This window comes from Mobula birostris, chromosome 4 (assembly GCF_030028105.1).
Source record: "Mobula birostris isolate sMobBir1 chromosome 4, sMobBir1.hap1, whole genome shotgun sequence".
NCBI classification, from domain to species: Eukaryota; Metazoa; Chordata; class Chondrichthyes; order Myliobatiformes; family Myliobatidae; genus Mobula; species Mobula birostris.
Genome location: NC_092373.1, coordinates 182,659,850 through 182,686,601, shown reverse-complemented (window position 1 = coordinate 182,686,601; position 26,752 = coordinate 182,659,850). Strand labels below are relative to the sequence as shown.

At 42.2% G+C, this 26,752-nt stretch overlaps 1 protein-coding gene across 2 annotated transcripts in view; it reads left to right on the top strand.

Annotated features, from left to right (window-relative positions):
- The first annotated feature begins 19,834 nt into the window (after window positions 1-19,834).
- The window catches only part of st3gal5 (ST3 beta-galactoside alpha-2,3-sialyltransferase 5), a 67,009-nt gene continuing 60,091 nt past the window's right edge, over window positions 19,835-26,752 (top strand). For both annotated transcript variants that reach the window (XM_072256640.1, XM_072256639.1), the window contains exon 1: window positions 19,835-20,058. In XM_072256640.1, the coding sequence (XP_072112741.1) occupies window positions 20,030-20,058 (29 nt within the window). In that variant the 5' untranslated portion in view covers window positions 19,835-20,029. The remainder of the gene's footprint in view (window positions 20,059-26,752) is intronic.

Here is a 26,752-nt window from a genome sequence, read left to right as displayed (position 1 = left end):
CATTTCACGCACATCTGCTCTCACTCCATCCTCCCGCCACCCCGCAAGGAATAGGGTTCCCTTGGTCCTCACCTACTATCCCACCAGCCTCCGGGTCCAACATATTATTCTCCATAATTTCCACCACCTCCAACGGGATCCCACCACTAAGCACATTTTTCCCTCCCCCCCCCCGCTTTCCGCAGGGATCACTCCCTACGCGACTCCCTCGTCCATTCATCCCCCCCATCCCTCTCCACTGATCTCCCTCCTGGCAGTTATCCTTGTAAGCGGAACAAGTGCTACACATGCCCTTACACTTCCTCCCTTACCACCATTCAGGGCCCCAGACAGTCCTTCCAGGTGAGGCGACACTTCACCTGTGAGTCGGCTGGGGTGATATACTGCGTCCGGTGCTCCCGATGTGGCCTTCTATATATTGGTGAGACCCGACGCAGACTGGGAGATTGTTTTGCTGAAGACCTACGCTCTGTCCACCAGAGAAAGCAGGATCTCCCAGTGGCCACACATTTTAATTCCACATCCCATTCTGACATGTCTATCTGCGGCCTCCCCTACTGTAAAGATGAAGCCACACTCAGGTTGGAGGGACAACACCTTATATTCCCTCTGGCTAGCCTCCAACCTGATGGCATGAACATTGACTTCTCAAACTTCCGCTAATGCCCCACCTCCCCCTCGTACCCCATCTGTTACTTATTTTTATGCACACATTCTTTCTCTCACTCTCCTTTTTCTCCCTCTGTCCCTCTGAATATACCTCTTGCCCATCCTCTGGGTTCCCCCCCCCCCTGTCTTTCTTCTCAGACCTCCTGTCCCATGATCCTCTCATATCCCCTTTTGCCTATCACCTGTCCAGCTCTTGGCTCCATCCCTCCCCCTCCTGTCTTCTCCTATCATTTTGGATCTCCCCATCCCCCTCCAACTTTCAAATCTCTTACTCACTCTTCCTTCAGTTAGTCCTGACGAAGGGTCTTGGCCTGAAACGTCGACTGCACCTCTTCCTAGAGATGCTGCCTGGCCTGCTGCGTTCACCAGCAACTTTTATGTGTTTTGCTTGAATTTCCAGCATCTGCAGAATTCCTGTTGTAGACGCATTTCACTGTTTCATTTCATTTCATTTCACGCATTCCATGTACATGTGATAAATAAATCTGAAATCTGTTTTTTTAAAGAATACATTAATCTAACCTGAGTTAAAATTGTATTTGCTAAGGAATAAATAAGTTCATTCTCAAACAACCAGCTTTGCAAGCTGCAAGGTAGTTGAGGTCACCAATGTGGGAACTGCAGACTTCTTATTAGCATATGGGGCAGGTGGATATAGTTTCTGAGTTGGTGTGCTCCTTCCTCCTTCTCCTATGTGGGATACAAATTACAACGTAGATGGAAAAGGCATATAGAAAGGGCAATGCTAAGGCAGTCACGAGAGAGTTCAATATGCAGGTAGATAGAGAAAATAATGTTGCTGCTGGATCTCAAGAGCGGGAATTTGAGGAATGCCTCCAGGCTGGTTTTCTAGAGCAGCTTGTTGTTGAGCCCATTAGAGGAAAAGCAATCCTAGATTGGGTGCTGCATAAAGAACCAGATTTGAGAGAGGGCGTATAATATAGCAAATATTAGTGGGAAGTTAAAGGATTGGTAAGCTTTTAAACAAATAAGTAAACCAAAAAGCCAGAGGAAAAGAAAATATGTAGTATGAAGTTAAGTCAGCCAATAATATAAAAGAGGATACCAATGGTTCTTTTAGATATATAAGGAGTAAAAGAGAGGTGAGAGTGGATATCAGACCACTGGAAAATGACACTGGAGAGGTAGTAATGAGGGACAAAGGAATAGGGGGTGAATTTAACAAGCATTTTGCATCAGTCTTCACTTCAGAAGACAACAGCAGTATGCCAGAGGTTAGAGAGTATCAAGGGGCAGAAGTGAGTGTAGTTGCTATTACCAAGTCCAATGCCTTCTTTCTCACAGCCTCAGGACTCACACCACCAGGAACAGTTATAAACCCTCAGCCCTTGAACCAAAGGGGATAACTTCACTCATCTTCACTTGCCCCATCATTGAAATGTTCCCATAACCTAGGGACTCACTTTCAAGGACTTTCCATCTCATGTTCTTGATATTTATTGCTTATTTAATACTATTTCTTTCTTTTTATATTTGCTTGCACATGGTTGAATGCCCAAGTTTATGAGGTCTTTCATTGATTCTATTATGACCATTATTCTACAATGGATTTATCAAGTGTGATCGCAAGCAGAAGAATCTCAGGGTTGCATATGGTGACACTTATGTATGTACTTTGAACTTTGTAGAAGACACTTAGCAGTATGCCAAAAATTAAAGTGTGTTAAGAGGCAGAAGTGAGTTTTGCTGTTACTAAATCCAATGCCTGCTTTCTCTTGGAATTCTCAGAACACTTATTCTCTCTTATATTGAACTCTGACAGGATTGTCACCACTAGCAATTTCAACATTCACATTAATGATCTGTCAAAAAGAAGGCGGACTTAGGAGGATTAATTGTGCCTAACAAATACTCCTTTGCTTGCATCTTCATAAACAGCTATATTTTCATCTTTAATAGCTCTGTTTTTCCCTTTCAAGGTTCTTTTGAAGACCCTGACCTGGAGTTACACACTGACTATGGTTCTTTACTGGAATGGGACCCGCTCTTGAGGTTCCATGAATGGCTGTTGTTTGGCACGCCAAGGGCTCGGCCTAAGAGCTTTGCTCACCTTTGAAGGACCGAGTTTTCGTGGCTCTTGAGACTGGAGGTGGGGGGGGGGGGTGGAATCGGAGGTTGGTGTCCAAGCAGAAGACCAGTGTTATGAACCCATAGGTTTCATTTGCTGTGGACTGTCACTTTAAAAAGAGCACTTCAGTGAGGCAGGACTATGAGGTTGTTCACTGACTGACTCACAGCTTGTTTACCTTTAAAACAAAGAGAGAGAGAGAGAGAGAGAGAGAAAACTTGGAAAAGGGTAGCAGCACAAGCTTAATGAAGCTGGGGATTTGGAACTCTGCTATACCCACAAAGGTGGGCTGATCATTGTGACAAGAATACACATAGATGTTAGCTGTCCTGTGTGATCAGCAGTTGGTCAGCCACCTGTCCTCAGGGGAGAGATAAGGAACACAATGAAGCAGCATTTGGAGATGTTAATGAAGGAGCCATCAGTCTGGGTATTGTCAAGATCGGCTCCCCCTTTGAACCCTGAACTGTTTGAAGTGATGGACAGGCAATACCCCAGCAGGGGGATAAAAAGGGACAGGTTCGCTGAGGCAGGACACACACGACACCCCGAGGTAATGAGACCCTGGAAGCGGTGCGCCTCTCACAAGTCGGTGGGAAGCTCTTGGACGGCTGATCGCGGGATCAGCCTTAAACACACAGGGTGGAAAGGTACGATCAGCGGGAACCCAGTGTGTGTCCGCCCTTGCTTGGGTGCCGGGTTCACTGCAGAGGATCAACCGCATCTGGAGGAGGGGTCACAGTCAGTGACCCCAGGTGACATCACAAAGGACTCGCCCGAAAGCTACTTGTGAGCAATATCGCAGGTCTGTGAGTGGAAGCTGGTTTGAATGATCAGTCGTTCTCGTTCTCTCTCTCCCTCCCCCAACGTTGTCCATTGCCATGGCAACAATTACTGCGAACTGAACTAAATTGAACTGGACTTTGTGTCACTTTGAAATTGGTCATTTACCCCTAGACAACGATAGAGCTTGGTTGATCCTGTTATCTTAATTCTGTACACATGTATGTTTATCATTGCTGAACTGTTGCATTTATTATCCTTTCGATTACTGTGTTGCTTGTTTCTTTAATGAAACTTTCTTAGTTCTAGTAATCCAGACTCCAACTGAGTGATCCATTTCTGCTGGTTTGGCAACCCAGTTACGGGGTACGTAACATCATCCATCCAGGGCACATTGAATGTGTGGCTGTCACTTCATATAATCCATGGAGTGGATTAAGGAAAGTCCTGTGGGACCACTCAAAGTTAACCCATGCCTGGGTATGTTATGTGGTAACCTCTTGAAAAAGACATTCCTATGACAGATCACTCTGGTGGTAATTCTTATGTGGATTTGGAACGGCTCGACGGAGGATCTTCGACAACTGCTATTTATTAGTTACCATTGTGGAACCTGTGGAATTTGACATAATTGCCTTCTCTTTACATTTACCCTAGATTACAAATATCTCTCTCTTGCCATTTATTCCGTGGATGAGCTGAACTTTCATACTTCACCATCTCAAGACTTTAAACCTTGTTCCCCCGAGCTCAATAGTTTGGGAGTTATATTTACACACACATACACGTAACACTGTTAACTTTTTTTTATCTTGGTTAAGTTGCTATAAGTAGATATTAATAAAGATAGTGGTTTTAACATCAAAACCAGACTCCAGTGTGAACTCTATTGCTGCTGGTTTGTTTCTAAAACTTTACAGTTCGTAACACCAGTGTGTCATGGGAGATGGGAGATCTAAGGCTGTATGCCCAGAGACCCGAGATCGTTCAGCACGGAGCTCAGAAAAAAGCAACACAACAGACTTTTAACATTGTAAACCAGCCAGTTGTTTGTTATATCTCCCCTCTCACTGTGAAATGGAGACACCTCATTCTCCCTTATTAGGGAGAGAGAGAGCCTGTGGTATGCTGACTACCGGGTGAATAAATAGTCTTTGGAGTACTGCAAGTCTGTGTCTTTGCTGTTGCTTTGCTCATGCTTAAGTGCTCGGTGGTGGGTGTCAATGCTTTTTTTTGCCAGTGGGGGGGGGGGGGGAGGGTGGATTGTTGCTTGCTGCCACTTACGTGCGGGAGGGAGGGGAGCTGGGGGAGACTTTGGGGTTCTAACATTTAACAGTCCTTCATTCTTTGCGGACAGTCCTTCATTCTTTGCGGGCACTCCTCTGTTTTCGTGGATGGTTGTGAAGAAAAAGCATTTCAGGATCTATATCGTATACAGTTCTTTGACATTAAATGTACCTTTGAAACCTTTGAAATGTGAACTATGGCAGCTGAATTCATGAACTTACTGAACAGCCTGCATCTTACCCAGCATGTTACTGAGCCTACCCCGCAACTTAGGAATATAGTTGACTTAATGATGTAGTTTTAAATATAGTTTGGCTAAGTTTGGCTTAGTAATGGCTAGTTTATTTGACTCATGTGACCTAAACTGCTCAGTAAGTGAGATGGTTGATTTTTTCAACTGTGGCTCTACTTAGGTTAAAAAAAACTAAGTAAAAAAAAAGTAAAATATTGCCATTATTAAACAATTTTGTCCAGAAACTCAAGAGGCCATGCAGAACAGCTGAGAGAAAATGAGGAAAAGCGGGCTAGAATTCTACCATAATATTTTCAAGGAAAATATAGCAGTGCTAAAGGAGGCTATGTGCGAAAAGACCCCATTTTTCCAAGACTATTGCAGAGAATAGCAGTGATTCAAGAATATTGTTCTCAACCATAAACTGACTGTTAAACCCTACCCCAATCTATGATATCCTCCTTTAAGAATCTGACAGAAAATGAGGAATTCCCAATTTAAAAAAAAAATCAGAACTACTTCCATTAGGAAGAATTTATCTACAGATACTGGTAACGTCATAGCCAACTGATTCAGAACTCTAAAAACATTGCTACAAAGAGTAAAACATTTACTTGCTGTCTCCACCCTATCCCTGCCACATTTTTTGAAGGACTCTTTTAATAGTGTTTTCAATTCTATTCGCAAAATTATTTACACGTCCCTTGAAACTGGCGTTTTTCTACGTGTCTTCAAAATTGCAACTGTCAAACCCCTTCTTCAAACTTTGATAGTGAGGTACCAGTTACCTAATCTATCAAATCTTCCCATCCTGGGCACGATTCTTGAGAAAGTAATTTTCAACCAACTCAACAACAACTTTCTGAATGGTAACAATATTCTTGAAAAGTTTCAGATTTTAGATCAAACCACAACATGGAGATGGCCCTTACTAAAATTGTCAAAGACCTTAGGCTCAGCGCGGATGTCAGAGTATCAGTTCTAGTTCCTCTGGATCTAGGGAGCTGTGTTCCACATAACTGACCACAGCATTATCCGAGGTCATCTTGAGAACTGGGTTAGACTCTGTGGTGGTGTCCTAAATTGGTTTCACTCATATCTTACAGAGAAAATTTTTAGTCTGTCATGGAGACCAATTTTCTGTGAGATATGATGTACCTTTTGGTGTTGCTCAGGGAAACTGTCTTCTTATACATGCTCCCCTTAGGAGACATCATTAGAGAGCATAAACTTCATTTCCACATTATGCAGATAACACATAATAGTGCATCGCTGTTGAGTCTGATAATGATAACATCCTATCCATGTTGATTTCTGGCAAGGCTGCAATAAGCAAACAGATGAGCAAAAATTTCCAAAAACCAAATGAAAAACCAAACTGAAATACTTCTCGTTCATCCCAAAGCCAAAATAGATAAACTTTTTGATAAACTTTGGAACTTGACTCCCCTTGTAAAATCAGAAGTAAAAAATCTGGGTGTTACCCTTGATTCTGATTTGAATTTTAAAATCCCACACAAAGAGAGTAACCAGAGCAGCATTTCTACACTTAATATTGAAAAGGTACATCTGTTTCTGTCATGTAATGATGCTAAAAACTAATTCATGCCATTACATCTAATAGACCAGATTAATGCAATGCACCCTTTACTAGCCTTCCAAAGCAATGTATTGACAAATGCCACTGCTGGACCTTTTAACTAAAATCAGGGTGAGGGAGCATATAAAGTATAAAGTATATCACTCCTGTCCTAGCTACTCTACATTGGCTTCCGGTATGGTTTTAAAGTTCTCTTACTTATTTTAAAGCTCTTAATGGTTTGGGACTGGAGTATAGCACAGAATCGCTTTCACTTTGCAATCCTGCTCGAGTTCTCAGATTTTCACTTGTTGCTCTCTTAAAATTAAACAATCTCTCTCAAAAGATAATTGGCAGGTCAGCTTTTTTGAACTCAGGGGGTTGTGAGTGTGGAATTAGCTACCAGCACAAACGGTGCACGCAAGCTCGATTTCAACATTTAAGAGAAGTTTGGATATGTACGTGGATAGTAAGGATATGGAGGGCTATGGTCCAAGTGCCCATTGTTGGGAATAGGCATGGATTAGATGGGCTGAAGGGCTTAACACTGTGCCGTACTTCTCTATGACCCCACGAAATCAAACTTATGACAGGTGAACAATGAGAGGCCAATGAAGAGAACATTGATGTGGTAACATCTGGATGTTAACAAAGACGTGACTGAATGTTTCATTATCAGCTGAGCTAGGGCAAAAGACAAAATAGGAGACCACAGATACAGAAATAGACGAAGCTGGCCATGGAGAGAACTTCATGTCAGTTTCACAGCTCAGGGTTAAACATAATGCGAGGGCAAACAAACTGGTGCAGCTTCATAAAACAGTCAAAGTGAGTATATGATAAGGACACAAGGGTCATAGTTTTAACCTTCCCCAATATTTTGTTGGAAGTTATTTCTGCTCAGCCAGCACTGTGAGACACTTGATATATTTCCCAATATACAAGGGGTGATTGATAAGTTTGTGGCCTAAAGTAGGAGGAGTCAATTTTAGAAAACCTAGCACATTTATTTTTCAACATAGTCCCCTCCTACGTTTACACACTTAGTCCAGCGGTCGTGGAGCATACGGATCTTGGACCTCCAGTAAGTGTCCACAGCAGGGGTGATTGATAGGTTCGTGGCCTAAGGTAGAAAGTGATGAGTTATTAACTTCAAACTTTCTGCATAATCACTCAAAGAGTTGAACTGCATGTGCATGTAACGAGAGCTGTTTAACTCATCTCCTTCTACCTTAGGCCACAAACTTATCAATCACCCTCGTTGTGGACACTTTCTGGAGGTCCAAGATCTGTATGCTCCACAACCGCTGGACTAAATGTGTAAATGTAGGAGGGAACTACGTTGAAAAATAAATGTGCTAGATTTTCTAAAATTGACTCCTTCTGCCTTAGGCCATGAACTATCAATCACCCCACGTATTTGCAATTATGGAAAATTAGCTTCGCTTCAGAATTATCACAAATTAAATCTGTAGTTAATTTTCTTGATAGGAACATACCCAAATATCAGTACTACGGTCATTCTTGACCCATTTTACCTAAAAATGACACAACTAGGTTCCCAAATCTTTCAACTTGTTGTAATTATCACAAAGCGATTGTTAAATGGAATTCCTTTATTAAAAAACCTGCATTGCATCCAATTACACTTAATAATGCTTCCAACTATTAAACATTGCTTTAAAATTTACACTTTACACACACTCCGTGGCCATTTTATTAGGTACCTCCTGTATCTAAGAAAATGGCCATTGAGTGTATTTTCGTGGTCTTCTGCTGTTGCAGGTGTTACGTACCCTGTAACTGGGTTGCCAAACCAGCAGAAATGGCCCACTTAGTTGGAGTCTGGATTACTGGAACTAAGAAAGTATTACTAAAGAAATGAGTAACACAGTACTCTAATCGTAAGGATATAAATGCAACAGGTTGGCAATGATAAAACACACATGTACACAGAACTAGGATAATAGGAATTAATCAAGCTCTATCGCAGTCTAGGGGTAAAATGATCAGTCTCAAGTGACACAGAGTTCAGTTCAGCTGAGTACAGTTCGCAGTAATCGCTGTTGTGCCGTTGGAGAGACAGAGAGAGTGAATATGCAAATTCTGATTCAAACAGACCTCTTCTTTGCAGTTAGCTTTCGGGTGAACCCTTTTAATGTCTTCTGCGGTCACCGGCTGTGACCCCTTCGTTCTGGATACGACCGTTCTTCCGCAGTGAACCCGGCACCCAGGCAAGGGCGGACACACACACCAGGTTCCTGCCGATCGTACCTTTTCACCCTGTGTGTCAATGGTTGGTCCCACAACCACACCTCAAAACTCCCACCAACTTGTGGGGGCACACCGCTTTTCCAGGGTTTCGTTATCTCATGATCTCGTGGTGTGTCTTGCCTTAGCGAACCTGTTCCTTTTATCCCTCTGCTGGGGTATGGCCTGTCCATCAAACTTCAAACAGTTCAGGTTCAAAGCAACCGGTCTGTCAATACTCGGAACTGTGTCTCTTTTCGTTAATCTCTCTCCTCTCTCATTAACATTTTGAACGCTTCTCCATTTGTCTCTCTTATCTCTCTCATCAGCATCAATCTTCTGATAACTTGGTTTTTCGTCACACAGGCCATCCACTTCAAGGTTCGACATGTTGAACATTCAGAGGTGCTCTTGTGTACACCACTGTTGTAACTTGCGGTTATTTGAGTTCCTGTTGCTGTCCTGTCAGTTTGAACAGTCTGGCCATTCTCCTCTGACTTCTCTCATTAACATGGTGATCTTGCCCAAAAACCTGCCTTTCATTAGATGTATTTTGTTTTATGCACCATTCTCTGTATAATCTAGAGACTGCTGTGCATGAAAATCCCAGGAGATTGGCAATTTCTGAGGTACTCGAACCACCCCATCTGGCACCAGCAATCATTCTATGGTCAACCTTAGATCACATTTCTTCCCATTCCGATGTTTGGTTTGAACAACAAATGAACCACTTGACCATCTCTGCGTGATCTTATGCATTGAATTGCTGCCACATGACTAATTAGATATTTGCATAATAAGCTGATGTATATGTGTACCTAATAAAATGGCCACTGAGTATATGCACATATACATCAAATTTTCTGGAATTTTGATTTATATAATATATAATAACATTTTTCTCTAACCCTGCATGGTAGAGAGGTTGTCCATACTGAAGCATTTTGTGGCAGACTTCGCCGAATGCCACATCTACCCAATTAATTAACATTCCTACAGATTTGCACGATGAAGTGGTCAACTTGGCTGTGGCAGTAATTTGCTCTTCAGGGAACCTGAGAATTGAAAATATATTTTTTTAATATTCTTTTTATTACTAACAAACAAAAAAACCAAAAAAAATACAGTCCATCCAGAAAAACCACAACCGTGACAAAATAAATTAAATATTGAGCAGCAAAAGGGAGAAAAATATAAAGGCAAAAGTAAACATACACAGCAGAGGTGCACCACACCAAAAAACCTCAGCCCTCACCCTGTAAGAAAGTCCAATACAGGGCCCCATATCCTTTCAAAGATGTCCCCTCTGTCCTCATTACTTAGTCTCAGTCTCTCCAAATGTAAAGTATTTGCCAGGACTCTCAGCCACAGATCGTACGTAGGCACAGAGTCCATTTTCCACATTTGCAGAATTAACTTCTTAGCAATCAACATTCCAAACAATACAGCCAGTTTTTCATACATATTGGCTGAAGATAGGGAGCTTGTTGCTCCAAGGATGGCTATGAGTGGGTCTGGTTCCCACCGCTTCCCAAAAGCCTCAAAGAAACAGTGAAAAATACTTTTCCAGTATGCATAAAGCTTACAACATGACCAGAATGAATGTGACAAGTTACTGTTCACAGATTTACATCTATCACAAACTGGCGAAACATCAGGGTAGAAACTGTGCGACTTTTCTTTGGAATAATGGAGTCTATGTATTGTTTTAAACTGTATAAGTCCATGTCTGACATTGACTGAACAATCATGTATACTCTTTAAACACGCATCCCAGACCTCCTCTGTCAATCTCTTCCCAATTCATCCACCTATGCCTGCTTAAGACCTGCAGTATTCACCCGAGCTCCATTATGTAGGATTTGATAAAAATAGGATACTGCACTACGAGTAACAGGATCAAATTTATGTTTTGCCTCCAGGGACTCATGTTTGTCTAAAACTTCGAAGTTTGGTATATATTTCCTAACATAATCTCAAATTTGCAAACATTTAAAAAACTGGATGCAGAGATATTGTAAACTGCTTGTAACTGCGCAAATGAGGCAAAGTTTCCATTAATATATAGGTCACCTACACTACATGCCTCTCTGTTTCCAGGTAGGGAAAACAGTATCATTCAGGCCAGGCAAAAAGGAATGATTGTCACAAATCAGAGTGTCAATATAAGTTTTTGGGGCCTTAATGTGTAGTTGAATCTGCTTCCAAATTCTTATAGTGCTGCCAACCACGAAGCTGTTACTAAAATGTGACATTAACTGCAGTGGGGCTATTAAGGAGAGCTGGTAAGGAAGTCTTCTTGCAAAGCACTCGCTCTATGAGTAACCATGCTGGGCATGAGTCCGAGGTAGAGGGTGGGCCTTTTTTCCACCATGCAAGAATGGATAGGTGGGCAGCCCAGTAATACATTTTAACATTCGGTCAGGCAAAACCACCTGCTTCGTTGGGCTTTGACAAGTGTATTTTTAGTAATTCTAATGGGTTATAATTCCAAATGAAGGGTATAATAATTCAATCCAATTGCTTAAAATATGACAGAGGAATAAAACATGGAATTGACTGGAAAAGATGAAGGTATCGTGGCAGTACAATCATTTTGATTGCATTAACTCTCCCCACCAAAGGAATTGGAAGGGTTTTCCAAAAGTCAATATTGCGTTTAACCTGCTCAACTTTGTTTTCACCAATTCATTTGCAAAAGGTCATCTGGGTTTTTTGTAATAGTCACACCAAGATAGGAAAAATTATCATAAGTTATTTCATAGGGAGGGGGGAGGGGGGAAATGTCACCTCAGACCATGAGAGGCCTGCGTCGGGCATTTTCATGTAAATCTTAAAGGGAATGGACTGTAAATATGCTGTATTAACCACTGCAGTGACTGGCATTAGTTCACTCTTATCCCAATTAATAGAGAAACCTGAGAAACTACCAGAATTATTAATTAGAGTCAGAAGGGCGGGTATTGATGTTTGTGGGCTGGAAATATATAAAAGAACATCGTCAGCATATAACAAAAGGTGACGTTTATGTCCATGCATATCAATAGGAGATATCAAAGGGTCCTGTCTGATGCTAACAGCCAGTGGCTCAATAATAACTGCAAACAAAAACGGAGAAAGGGCGCAGCCTTGACGAATCTCACAATGAATTGCAAAAGGGGAGGAAATATTCTGATTAGTGATAATAGAAGCAGATGGGTGTGAACAAATTATCTCAATCCATTTAATGAAAGATGGTCCAAATCCACATTTCTTAAGTGCAAACATCATATATGGCCGTTCCACTTGGTCAAATGCACGTTGCGCATCTAATGACTATAGCCTCTTCTGCATGTTTTGTATATAATATTGAAAAGATGACACAAATTAAAATGCATATGTCTACCTGGCATAAAGCCAGTTTGATCAGGATGAATAATAGAACAAATGCATTCTTTTAACCTATTGGCCAGGACTTCCTCAAAGATTTTGGTTTCAATGGGCAGCAGCGAAATGGAGCGATATGATGAAACCACCTCGGGATCACGGCCTGGTTTTGGAATCAGAGAAACATTAGCTTTACATAAAGTGGGTGGCAATCTGGAAGCTATCCTAGAGTGATTCAGCATTCGTAAGAGCAGAGGTGACAATTTTGGACCAAATACTTTGAAGAATTCCATGCTAAAATTATCCGGACCCACTGCCTTATTATTGGGGAGGGAAGAGATGACCTTCTTGATCTCATCTAGGGCATACTCATCTATGGTAAGTGCAACCGACTACTGATGAGGCCAATTTCGAATCTAACAGAAAATAGATGTGCTGTAACAACCCCTTGAGAAACACAAAAAACCCTCTCAAAAATAAAAACACACCAGTAGTACTTCCATACCCCTAACCTAAAGTCAAACCTATATCCAAGAGCCAACACATGGCCTGGAATAGCGAGATAACTACCCATTACTCACTAAACATGGGAGAAACACATCTTTACACACACACTATGAAATATAAAAATAAGCAACAACCATCAGTCTTCACCCACATATTTGTGTGAGCTTATTTTCAGTTCCTCATGCGCTGAACATAACAGTCTCCAGATGAAGCTGCTATCGATCAACGACGAATCAAGTAACCCAGCGTTAATCCGTTTTTAGGTTGATAAGGTGCCTGAATGCCAATCTTTAACTTCTCGGCTGCAGTGCTGAATGTACTGGTGGTATTGTTAACTGTAACCACAAACCTCGCCGGATACCGGAATCCACACCTAATTTTCCTGGTTTTGTATTTCTCCTTAATGTGCTGAAAATCCTGACGTTTCCTCATGGTAGCCGAGGTTAAATCTGGGTAAATGAACACCGGACGCCCGTCATATACAGCGGAGCTCTCTCCCTGGACAACCGTAGCACCAGCTCTTTAACCTGGTAGTGGTGTAGCCTCGCAATAATAGCTCTTGGCCTACCATTTTTAGCAGGTGCTAGGCTCCGGTGGGCACGGTCCACTTCAATCAGCTGGTGGAAATGTTCTGCCCCCGGCCACTTCGGAAGCAACGTGGCTACAAATTCCATCGGCTTCTTGTTTTCGGCTTTCTCCTGAACCCGATAATGTGAATGTTTTGACGGCGAGACCGAGCTTCGAGGTCATCCACCTTAGCCTGTAGCTGCGTGTTTTGGGATATTAGGCTATGAAGCCGCCTCTCCAACTCTTCGATTCACCTCTCATACGATTCGGCAGAATCCTCCATAAAGAAATACGCTTACTGACTTTGGTTAGAGCCGCTGTTAGGTTCATGATTGACTTATTATGCTCTGCATGTCTCCCATCTACCACACTGTACAACTTGTTTACCACCACAAGGACTTCTTCAATGGTAGTTGGGACCGGGGCCCTAACATCATTGGCTTTAGTTTCTCCTGGGCCCGCTAACTTCGCGGAGCCCTCGCTAGAATCTTCTCCTCCTGTGTCCTTTTCTTGTTTCTTCCCTTTACCTGGCTTCATCATTTTGTTCAGCCCATTACAGCTCACTTCAGTCACTTAAAAAATAAGAATTAACTGCTGTTTGGGTGAGGCAAAAGGTGAAGGTAGGCACAGCTCCCGGGACACACATCTACTCCATACCAAGACCCCATGTGACCCCCTAAAAATATATTTTACAAAAGAAGTGCATCAATTATTTATCCAAGCGATCACATGGGAGTTGCAAAACAAATACTTTAAAGCATAAATCATTCATTATTTTAAACTGCTTGGACCATTCCCTTAGCAATTTTATAATAGTATCTAGCTCATAGCTGTTAGAACACTGGAAATAATTTGGAAGATGTGCAGCTCGGGTGGTTGATGGTTGGGTTGAGTTGTTCTCAGATCTAGGCAAAGATAGCAGAAAGTCTTGAGTCTGATTGAAAATGACCTGGAAGAACTGCAGAGCAAAATTGAACAGTATTTTTCCTCCCTTTCAACACGTGTGTATGACTGGGTGAGGGATCCTTTCACTGAATCTGCTGCTCAGTCTGAGAACTTGACTAGGAGAGAAGAGGAAGAACTTTGTAAGCTGCAGTCTGATCATGCACTCAGGTTGAGATTTACTGACCTGCTGCTGGGCAAGTTCAGGATTTCTCTGAAAGAAGAGAATCCTGCCATTCATAGGAAAGCAGTGAACATTCTGCTGCAGTTTTCAACTTCTTACAAGTGTGAACAAGCTTTTTCTTGTTTAACGAGCATCAAGAGCAAGGATAGAAATCATCTAATTTCAGTTGAAGGTAAAATTCTTGTGTGCTTATCTCAAATTCAACCCAGAATTGAACATTCATGCAGCAAAAATAAACAAGCACAGGTTTCACATGCTAGGCCTATATTTGAGCCTGATTATGTCACTTGGTAAGAATTTTTTTTTCAAAGTCTTGTAAAAAATTGTGTCTTAGGCTATATTTTTATTCATACTGCTTTGACCTATGGTTTTAGCAACTTTACTAATCAACATTGTCAATAAATTTTCATGTTGAAAATAGCATCAATTAAAATCAATTTACAACCTTTATTTAAATTAAATCTACCAAGCCTATCGCTAGAAAAATTAAATCCTATTTTGGCTCCAGGTCAAAAAGGTTGAGAAAAGCTGGTCTAGGAACAGAGGGCAGAGTCTCAGAATAGAAGGACAAGCATTCAGAACAGAAATGAGGAGGAATTTCTTCAGCCAGAAGGTGCTGAATCTGTGGAATTCATTGCCACAGACAGCTGGGGAGGCCAAGACATTGGATATATTTAAAGTGGAGGTTGATAGGTTTTGCATTAGTCAGGGCAAAGGTTATGGGGAGATGTCAGGAGAATAGGGTTGTGAAAGATACTAAATCAACCATGACAGAATGACAGAGCAGATGGGCTGAGCGGCCAACTTGCTTCTATATCTTAAGGTTTTATAAAAAATCTGAATTTTGATTTTATTCTTGACAACATAATTTCTATTCTTTAGGCTTTGTCACATTCATTACCCTAATGTTGCCACTTCCTATGTAGTTAGAGGTGCTCCTTTGGTCTTCCTTATCTAAACATCCCCAGAGGCATGATGTAGTGATGATTGTTTGTTGGACTTTGTACAGAGGACTACGAAAAATGTCCTAGAAAAGGAATAAAATCTCAATCACTAAAAATCGTTCCATCAACACAACAAACCCATCAAGTATCCTAAGTAAACAATAACAGAAATACTGGGGTACTATTATTTAGATAATTATTTGGATCGTGCAAAACTGCTAGTTCACCAAGTCTCAGTTATAAATTGTAGAGGTTCAGAAATTGATGGAATGCATTTTCTGCACTGTATTTGAAACCTGATGTTCTGAAAATATCATAGAACTATTGACAGTAACTGGTTCCTGCAGAAAAACCCAGCCATTTCAATGGTAATCGCAATATTACTGTGCTGATGGCTTCACCCTCTCTTTTCTCAGTGACAAAAGAACATTGTGCGGAAGGAATCTCACCGTGTCTGTCAATTACTATCCTCGTTATGAAAATTGAAAGATCTAGATCAGGGGTTCCAAACTGGGTAAACAGACCCCTTGCTTAATGGCATTGCTCCATGCCATAATAAAAGGTTTGGAGCCCCTGATCTAGATGGAGTGGACATGGAGAGGACATTTCCTATAATGGTATAATGGTGGGGGGAAGTCTAAGACCAGAGGGCACAGCCTCAGAATAGATGGACAACAATTTAGAACAAAGATTAGCAGTAATTTCTTTAGCCAGATGGTGGTGAATCTGTGGAATTTATTGTCACAGACAGTTGTGGAAGCCAGTGCATTGTATGTATTTAAAGCAGAGGGTGAGAGATTATTGAGTAGTAATGGCATCAAAGGTTATGGGGAGAAGGTAATAGAACCGGTTTGAGATGGACAATACATCAGCCATCATCAAATCATTAACCAAACTCAGTAGGGCAAATGGCCCAATTCTGCTCGTGTCCTGGTCTTACTTATTCCCATTACCGGGTTGTTAGCGTTCTAAGAATTCAAGTGCTTCTACAGATTTGTGAGAAATTCAAATTCTTCAGTGGATTGCAGAATCTATACCATCTTTTAGGTGAAAAGTCTTCTTCTCCAGATCCCCTTTAAAATAGTTTTCTACCATAAATCATTGGTTTTTGACATCTCTGCTCTGGGGAAATTATTTTGCTGTGCACCCAATGAATAGCTTCATAACATAGATTTCAATAAGGTCATGCATCAGCCTCCTAGGAAAACAAATCAGAATCAGATTTATTATCACTGGCATGTGTCGTGAAATTTGTTAACTTAGAAGCAGCAGTTAATGCAATACATATGGAAAGAAAAAATAGTAATAAGTAAATCAATTACACTACAGTATATGCATATTGAATAATTAAAAACTGTGCAAAAACAGAAATAATATATTTAAAAAGTGAGGTGTTCACGGGTTCAATGTCCATTTAGGAATCGGTTGGCAGATGGGAAGAAGCTGTTCCTGAATTGCTGAGTGTGTGCCTCCTACCTGATGGTAACAGTGAGAAAAGGGCATGCCCTGGGTGCTGGAGGTCCTTAATAGTGGACGCTGCCTTTCTGGGACACCGCTCCCTGAAGATGTCCTGGGTACTTTGTAGGCTGGTATGCAAGGTGGAGCAGACTAAATTTACAACCCTCTGCAGCTTCTTTAGGTCCTGTGCTGTAGCCACCGCCCCCCTCTCCCCATACCAGACAGTGATGCAGCCTGTCAGAATGCTCTCCACAGTACATCTATAGAAGTTTGAGTGTTTTTGTTGACATACCAAATCTCTTCAAACTCCTAATGAAGTATATCTGCTGTCTTGCCTATTCAGGCTCTCCTCATAACTGTGATACTCACTCCAGACAACATGTAAGGTGCTGCATTTTACTACTGTCTTATCATTGCCATGTGTACCGAGATACGGTGAAAAACAGTGTTTGCGTGCCATCCAGGCAGATCAAGCGATTCACAAATACACTGAAGTTGTAAAAACAGAATATACCATTGCAGCTCCAAAGAACATGCAAAGCAGCTAAACAAACCTCAGCAACCATCTCTCACCACAACACCCGCCTTCTCTCACCATACCCAGTGCCCCCCCCATGTAGTTCCCATTGCTGTTCACTTCTCCTCTAATGGTTCTCAATTCTCACCTACTTTACTAATCAGAATTCCTGCTCATCTCCCTCCAACAGCTGTCATCTATCTTCAGGCTCCCCCCCCCCATCACTATTTATCATTCACCTGTCAGTTTCTTCTGACTCCATCCCCTCATCAACTTCCCTCTTCCTCAGTCTGCCAATCACCTCAAAATCCTTTCTTGACAGAATTAGAATAAAGTTTATTATCACCGACTTGTACAACATGGAATTTGTTGTTTTGCAGTAGCAATGCAGTCCAAAGGCAAAAAGTAAAGACTAAGGTGATGTAGTTGGCTGAGTCTGCAACCTCTGCAGCCTTCATACCAGGCTGTGATGCAAGTAGAGTGCTTCTTCTCTCTATCCTGGCCATATTGCTTCTCCACTCTCGCATCCCGATTTCCATGATGGCCAATCGGGTCTCAGGTCAAAGCAAGCCTGTTGATTTTTGGCGAATGAGCAATTTTATATGAATATATAACCCTGAACCTTGCCTGCATTCTGTAAGTTAGCGCATTTTAATTCGATTTAGCCAAAAAAAGTGCCGCTGTAATGCACTGTTTGTGCTAATTGGAGGTCACAAACAGACAGACAGAGCCTGAGAGGTTTAGTAGTATATAGATAAATAAGCAATGAATATCAAGATCATGAGATGAAGTCTCCTTGAAAGTGAATCCATAGGCTGTGAGTGCAATCCAGTGAAGGGGTACCTGAAGTAAAGTTGCTCCACTGGTTCTAGAGACTGATGGTTGAGGGGTAATAATTGTTCCTGAACCTGGTGGCGTGAGTCCTGAAGCTCCTGTACCTTATTGCTGATGGCAGCAGTGAGAATAGAAGGTTGGGGGTCCCTGATGATGGATGCTGCTTTCCCGTGACAGGGCTCTGTGTAGAAGTGCTCAATGGTGCGGAGGGCATTACCCGTGATGGACTGGGCCATATCTACTACTTTTTCCATTCAAGGGCACTGTTGTTACCATACCAGACCATGATGCAACCAGTCAATATACTCTCCAACACACATTTATAGAAGTTTGTCAAATTTTTAAATGTCATGCAAAATAAATGTTGGTTCTCTAGGACCATTGATCTAGAGAGGAATCTTCCGGTGCACATCTACAGCTTTCCAAAAGTGGCAACCTGGGATGGCAAAGCCACCATACAACATACTTCATCAACTGATTGTGGTACTGAGTACAAGTCGGGAAACTTAAGCAGCAGTATTAAAATTTTGGTAGACTACTACATTTGGAATATTACATAGAACACATAGCACAGTCAGACCCACAATGTTGTGCTGAACTGTTAACCTACTCCAAGATCAATCTAACCCTTCCCTCCTACATGGCCCTCCATTTTCCTATCATTCACGTGCCTAAACATGCCTAAGGTATCTGCTTCTACCACCTGTCCTGGCAGGGAGTTTCATACACTCACCACTCCAGGTAAAAATTTACTTCTGCCACGCTCCCACACTTTCCTCCAAATATATTAAAATTATACCCCACTACGAAGTCTCTGGCTATCCACTCGATCTCTCTTCACGTCTTGTTCACCTCTATCAAGTCATCTCTCATCCTCCTTCCGCTCCAAAGAGAAAAGGACCAGCTGGCGCAACCTGACACGCTCACCAGTTCAGGCAGCATCCTCGTAAATATCTGCATGTCTCTAAAGCTTCTACAAGTAAACCCCTCCAATATTGAAAAGCCCAGACCTGAACCATCCAGTGTAACCAGTTTCGTACAGCTGCGACATTATCTCGCGGCTCTGATTAATAAAAATTAGGCCAATGCACTAGAAGCCTTCTTTTTAGCACTAGTTGGACAGAAAACAAAACAAACTTCTGGAGCAACTCACAGCATCTGTGGGAGAAAACAAAATGCCCACGTTGCTGGTCAAGAAGATCCTGCAGAGACTTGAATGTGATGGCGGGGAAGGAAAGGTTAAAGGAAATTTGAAGTACCGCAGATTGGTCTAATTTGCACCCTATTTGCTCGGCAGGCAAAGCGCCACCGCTTTCTGGTGAGTGAAAGGCTGATCACCGATGGCGTCGCTACCTGCACCACCGGTCTCCATCTCCCCATCCTCGCGCCATTGTAATCTCAACCGACCACCCAACCCGCACGTCATCAAAATAAAAGGCTGACCCGCCCACCGGCGGCGGCGTCCATTGGAGACCTCCAACGTCCATCAACGGTAGAGTCACATTCTTAGCGAAGGACCAGTCTCCTTGATTCCTCGGCCCGCCCATCTGGCATATGGGCTTTGCGGTTATTTTAGTGTCTGCGAGTACCCCCCCCCCCGACCCCTTACCCGCCCCCCCCCCCACAGCAGTGCCCTCGCAGGCGTGGATCGCGAGCGGCGTGGGCTGCTCGTGCGTTTAATTCGTTTGTTTTTTTTAAAGTTTATCAATGGATTCATTTGGTTGTAAGAGGCTTCTGTTTCCACTTATATAGTCCCGGGAAAGAAAAGGAACGGCATCCTTGCGCCGTTTGTTAACACAAAAAGACGTTTTGAATCTTATTATGAGGAACATACGGAATCATTCGCGGAGGTAGGTGATGGTAGAATCGCCGGCGGATCTCTCTCCCCCCGCCCCCCGATAATTGTTCAATTTCTATCCCTTATATCCTCACACAGGGTCGTTCCTCGTCGCACGGTTCTTAAACCGTCCCTTTCTAAAGCAGAACAAAATATATGTAGCTCGAAGGGTTTTAGTGCTGGGGAAGGAAAATACAAAGAACTACACCTTGTTCTTTATATTCTGGGCTTTGGATGCGTTTCACGTTAAACAAAACGCCGGCATGAAAATCAGCGTGTCGTCAAATGAATGTGCCATTGACGTACTATTTCAAACGGGTTGATTTCTGACAACTCGGCGTCGATACCAGTTAACACATCTTAGTGCGTGTCCGAAACATAACCTGACTCAATTGTGCTTTTGTTTACGAGTGGAGGATTTGAAGAATAAATGACTGCCTGGGAACCGGTTCAACGATTGACCGGTGGGCAGATGATTTTTTTTGATTTTTGGTGTTGGAATTATTGCTGCGGGAAATAAGTAGGGGGTGGGTGGGGGTTCATTGTCGCAGTCTGCGTCCTCGATTTGCACGCCGGCCGAGCTTTGCGGGAATGTTATTCAGATATCTCGCATTTCCAAAGGAGCCCCAGAACTACTTTGCATCATTTAACTGGGTGGTGGTGGTGGTGGTGGCGTGGGGGCAAGGCGGGGTAGGGGATACTGTGTGTTATCGAGCCAAGGGGAATGAAATTTTAGGGTGGGGCGATAGGCGGACAAGATTTATCCAAATACTCCATCTATGCCAGTATCTGACACCTCAAGCGATAAGGCTTCGGACTTGCTTTAACTACTTTTTTTAAAAAAAAATCGCCGTTTTGTCTTCGCATGCCAGCTGTTGATTTACAAACATTTAAGTGATACTTTGCAATTCGTAATGTTATAGTGGAGGTAAGTGCATTGGTAATGTGCGCAAATCGTTCAGTCAAAAACGCATGCTTGCTTTCATTTAACAAGTTGGATAAGATTTTGGTGTTCTATGGTGCTGCAAGTATTTTCTAGCCGTTAATTTTTTTCATTTCCTGAATGGTGTAGATGACCCACAATGTTGCAGACTTGCTTTCATTCTTTTATCAAAATAGATGTATGTTTAATTTGATAAATTAGTGTAAGATTTTGAAAAGTTATAATCTATTGGATATCTCCAACATTTTTGTTTTTTGTTTCAGATTTCTAGTGTTTTGCTTTAAGATTTTCTTTGTGATTACAGCTTAATGTGTCTGCAAGTGCTGTTATACTGATTTTAGAATGGTATTCTTAATTTTGTGTCATTGCTGTGAACCGCATCTTAACACATGTAGTATACCGATCTTGGTCAGTTCATGTGGACGTGATTTAAGGACTTTTGGCTCATTTACCTAGTCCATTTCTAATTTTTTTATTTCATGGACGTTAGTCTAAAAATATTTTGACATTCTGTAGACTGCTGAGTGCATTTGTCAATTATAACATTAGCATAATATCTCAATGGTTTAAATAACAAGCAATGTACACAAGACGTGCAGTGACCCTGGAGTTTTCTATTCCTTATCTCTTATATGCCATTTATTTTGTGACCTGCTGGACATTTTGATGGAGTGTCAGCCAACTGCACTTCCTGCTATATTGTAGCAAAATTTACTCTTGGTTAAACAGAACCACAGGATGTGTAATGATATGACTTGTCTAATGGAGCTTGAGGTGATGCTTTATTTTTAGTTAACTAATTTTTAAATTAGTTTTCATGTGCATTCAGACATTAACTAACTTGTGTAATTGCAATGATTTCCTTATCCAAGTTAAGTTTGCACACATTGTTTTGAGTAGGAAACAGGTTTATTAGGAAACAGGTTTATTAGCACTGACATAAATTATGATATTTGTTTAGTGGCAGCAGAACAATGCAAGACATAAACGCTACTATAAGTTGCAATTAAAATAGAATGAATAGTGAGGTCGTGTTAATGGACCGTTCGGAAATCTGATAGGGGAGGGGAAGAAGCTGTACCTAAAATGCTAAGTGTGGGTCTTCAGGCTCCTGTACCACCACCCCAATGATAGCAGTGCCACCTTCGAAGATGTCCTTGATGGTGGCGAGGCTTATGCCTGTGAAGCTGGTTGAGGCTGAGGCCCTCTGCAGCCTTTTTCACACCTGTATATTGGAGTCTTCATACCAGGCGGTGATGCAACCAGTAGAAATCTGCTAGAGTCTCTAGTAACATACCAAATTTCTTCAAACTAATAAAATATGGCCACTGTTGGCCTTCTTTGCGACTGCAACAATGTTGGATAGATCCTCTGAACACTGACATCAGGATCTTGAAGTTGCTCATCCTTCCCACTGTTGGCCATTAATGAGGTCTGTGTTGTGTATCCACCCGTCACTTCCTGAAGTCCACAGCCAGTTCAGCCTTGCTGACACTGAGTACGAGGTTGTTGTTGTGAGCCCATCGAACTATCTCCCTCCTGTACGCCTCCGTCTGAGATTCTGCCGCCAGTAGTGGTGTCCGTGAATTTGTAGATGATTCTTGAATTGTGCCTAGCTGCATTTTGTGTGTGTGTGTGTGTGTGTGTAGAGTGGGTAGGCTGAGCATGCGTACTTGTGGTGCCAGTGAGGAGTAGATGTTTTAATGTTCCGCACCAACAGTTTTTGTGGCCGGGGGGTGCTGCAATAATAGTTTTCTGTTCTGTAGTTATTTGGCTGCATGACCGCAGATGAAACTACAAAATTCTACACTGTTTTTAAAAAAAAAACTGACTTGAAGTAACTTTTTAAAAACTTAGCTGTTAAATGCTGAATGCTTACAATGTATACTGAATTGTTTGCAGTGATCTTCAGGTAGAGGTGTCTAAGGGTTGAATGCTGTCAGTTTCTTGAGGTCCCAAACACACTATGGATTGGTCAGGGTCACGTAGCATGGAAACAGGCGTCACTTTATACCTACGACTATGTGGCCAAGTGCTGCTGCAATGCCGTATTTAAGTTTGCTGGTGACACCACTGTGGTTGGCCAATGGTGACAAATTGGGATATAGAAGGGAAATCATAAACCTGCATTGAATAGTGCCCCAGCAACCTCTCTGAATGTCGGCAAAGCCATTGGTGACTTGAGAAAAAGCCGGAAGTTCATGAGCTGGTCATCATTAGGGGATCAGAGGTGGAGAGGGTAGGTAACTTTAAATTCCTTGGTTTTATCGTTATCAGAGGATCTGTCTGGGGAACAGCATGCAAGTGTCCCATCACAAAGAAGGCACAGCCACAACCCTGTCTACTTTCTTGGAAATTTGCGTAGATTTGGCATGCCTTATAAACTTTGAGCACGGTGGAGAGTGTCCTGACTGGTTGCATCACTAACTGCTGTGGAAACGCCAATGCCCAGGAACAGAAAAGTGGACAGAAGGTGGTGGATAAAAGTTCAGCCCACCACAGGCAAAGGACTTCCCACCATAAGTGTATTTACGAGGAGCACTGCCACAAGAAAGCAGTATCCATCGTCGAGCATGCCCACCAACCAGGTCACGCTCACTTCTGGCAACTGCCAGTGGCAGGGGTACAGGAGCCCTGGGTCCCACCCCACCAGGTTCAGAAACAGTTACTACCCAACAGCCATCAGGCTCCTGAATCAACATGGATAACTTCACTCACCTAACTCTGAACTCATTCCGCAACCTACTGACTCACTTTCAAGGACTTTACAACTCATGATCTAGTTATTTATTTGCACAATTTGTCTTCATTTGCACATGGGTTGTCAGTCCTTGTGTAGTTTTTTAAAATATAAATTCTATTTATTTGTTTTCTGCGCCATGATGCGCATCGAATGACAACCTTGCCGTTTCTTTAGCGTTTTTGTCTGTTTCTTGAGGCCGAGCTGCTAACTCGATGCTCAACCCAGTACAGATGGAAATCATGCAAGAATCTGGCCGGATTCGAACCTGGGATAGCTCACCTTGAAGTCTGGTTCAGATGTCACTACACCACTGGTATTTTATTTTCCTGTCAATGCCTGTAAGAAATGAATCTCATGGTAATATATGGAGATATATGTGTACTTTGATAATCAAATTTACTATGAACAAAACATTCAATCTGCCATGTCCAGATCCACCAGTGGGCATTCATCTTTGTTAATCTCATCTTCCAGTACTTGGCCTCTGGCCTTCCCTGCCTAGGCGATTCAGTGCTCATCGAGGCACTTCTTCAGTTCTCCTACTTCTCTCTCAAGCAGTGCATTCCCAGTACTCGCCACCTCTGAATGCAAATTCAAGGTAAACTGCCTTTTAATTATTTCCCTTTCTTGCTCCTTCTTGTCTCAATTTCCCCTCTACTCCCTATCTCCCCTAGGTTGTTATCATATGGACTGAAAAAGGGCTCAAGTTCTTCAGCATTGTCATATTGTAGATACTAACAAGGAAGCATAGAATTTAATGCAAGTGGTGCTATCAAGTTTGTTCTGTATCTTCACGTTGGTTTCAAATGGATATTTTTAGTTGAAGTGGTAGATAAGTAAGTAAGTGAATTTTTATTGTGTGGTATTTGTGGAGAATTGAAATGCGCAATCTAATTGATGGTATTGGCCAGGTAAATCTATTTTCTAGTTTGATTCTTTAATAAAAACAACATTTTGCTTCATTCATAGAAAAGTCATTGGAACAAAACCAAAGGATAGAATTAATTCTATCCAGAAAGGCAGGAATTAAAGGTAGCCAGGATGGTTTTCTTAAGAGGCATTTGTGTCTGTGCAATCTGATTGAATTTTTGGAGATGTAATCAAGTCCTTTGGGAGTGGTGCGGTTCATATGGACTCAGCTTGTCTTTGGCAAAAGCTCACGTGGGAGACTTGTTCGGAAGGTAAAATCCATTGGGTCCTAGACATGTTGACAAATAGGAAACAAAATTCCCTTCATAGTAGGAGGAACAAGGTATTTGTGAAGAATTGATTTGTGATTAGCATCTTTTGATCAGTGGTGTAATACAGGGATCAGTGCTGGGACCCTTTTAATAGAGGTTAGGGATTTAGATGTGAATGTAGGAAGTGTGATTAGTAATTTTGCAGGTGATGTGAAAATGACCTGAGCAACGCAATGACAAGTAAAATTTATTCCCAGTAAGCTTGAGGATTTGTACTATGTGCACACAATGAATGGTAGGCTCAGTGTAGCGTTGAGGGACAGATGGATTGGTGGTGTACAAGCTGAAGGATCTCTAATGATGGCAACACAGGTACTGTAGATGAAAAGGGCACACGGGCTTTCATTAGCCAGGGTGTAGAATATAAGAACAAAGTGATGCCACAATTTTATAAGGATGTAGATTAAGCCACAGCTGGAGTACTGCATGCAATTCTAATCACCAAACCATATGAAGGATATGATAGCACTAGACAGAATGAAACAGCATAGACACAGCCCCTTCGGTCCAACTGGACAATACAAACTGCAGCATCCTCCCTGCTCATCCTGGTTTCCCGTATTCAGCCCGTCACCCTCGAAGCTCTTCCCCTTGTATCTATCCAAGGATGCCTCTAAGTGTTGCACTTGTGTCTACCTTGACTATCTAACTCTGACAGCTCATTTCAGGTGCTCACTATTTCTACGTAAAGAAGTTGCCTCTTGGGTCTCTTAAATTCCCACTCTCTTGTCTTGTATCTAATTCCTCTAGTTTTGGACTCCCCAACCCTGGAGAAGAGACTCTGATCACCCACCTCATGATTTATAAAAAATTTCAGTGATATAACCTCGCATTCTTCTGTGCTCCAGGGAATAAAGATCCTGAGTGGTGTCAAGAAAGCAACCTCTTCCTCAATGTCGCAAAAGCAAAGGAGCTGGTTATGGACTACAGGAGCAATGGAGTCAGGCTAACCCTTATTGACATTAATGGATCTGGGGTTGAGAGGGTGAACAGCTTTAAGTTCCTTGGCATGCACGTCACTGAGGATTTCACGTGGTCTGTACATACTGGCTGTGTGGTGACAAAAGCACAACAGACGGTTGAAGAAGTTTGGTTGAGTCCCCAAATCCGAAGGACTTTCGACAGGAGCACAACTGTGAGCATCCTGACTGGCTGTATCACTGCCTGGTATGGGAATTGTACTTCCCTCAACCGCAGGACTCTGCAGAGAGTGGTGCGGACAACCGAGCGCATCTGTAGATGTGAACTTCCCACTATCCAGGACGTTTACAATGACAGGTGTGAAAAAGGGGCTGAAGGGTCATTGGGGACTTGAGTCACCCCAACCACAAACTGTTCCAGCTGCTACCATGTGGGGATCAGTACCGCAGCATAAAAGCCAGGACAAACGGGCTGCAGGACAGCTTTGTACACTGGGCCATCAGACTGATTAATTCATGCTGATCCAATTGTATTTCTATGTTACATTTACTGTCCATACTATTTATTACAAACTGCTATAAATTGCACATTTAGATGGAGATGTAATGTAAAGATTTTTACTCGTGTATGTGAAGGATGTAAGAAATAAAGTCAATTCGATTCAATTCACCCTCTGCGTATAAGTCAGGCCCTCTAGTCCAGGCAGCATTCTCAAATCAATCCTGCGCATGCTCTGGCTAGAAATATCTTTCCTATAATGGTGACCAAAACTCATCACACGACTCCAAGTGCAGTCTCACCAATGACTTGTAACTGCAAAATAATGTCCGTTCTCCTGAACTCGATTCCTTAACTGATG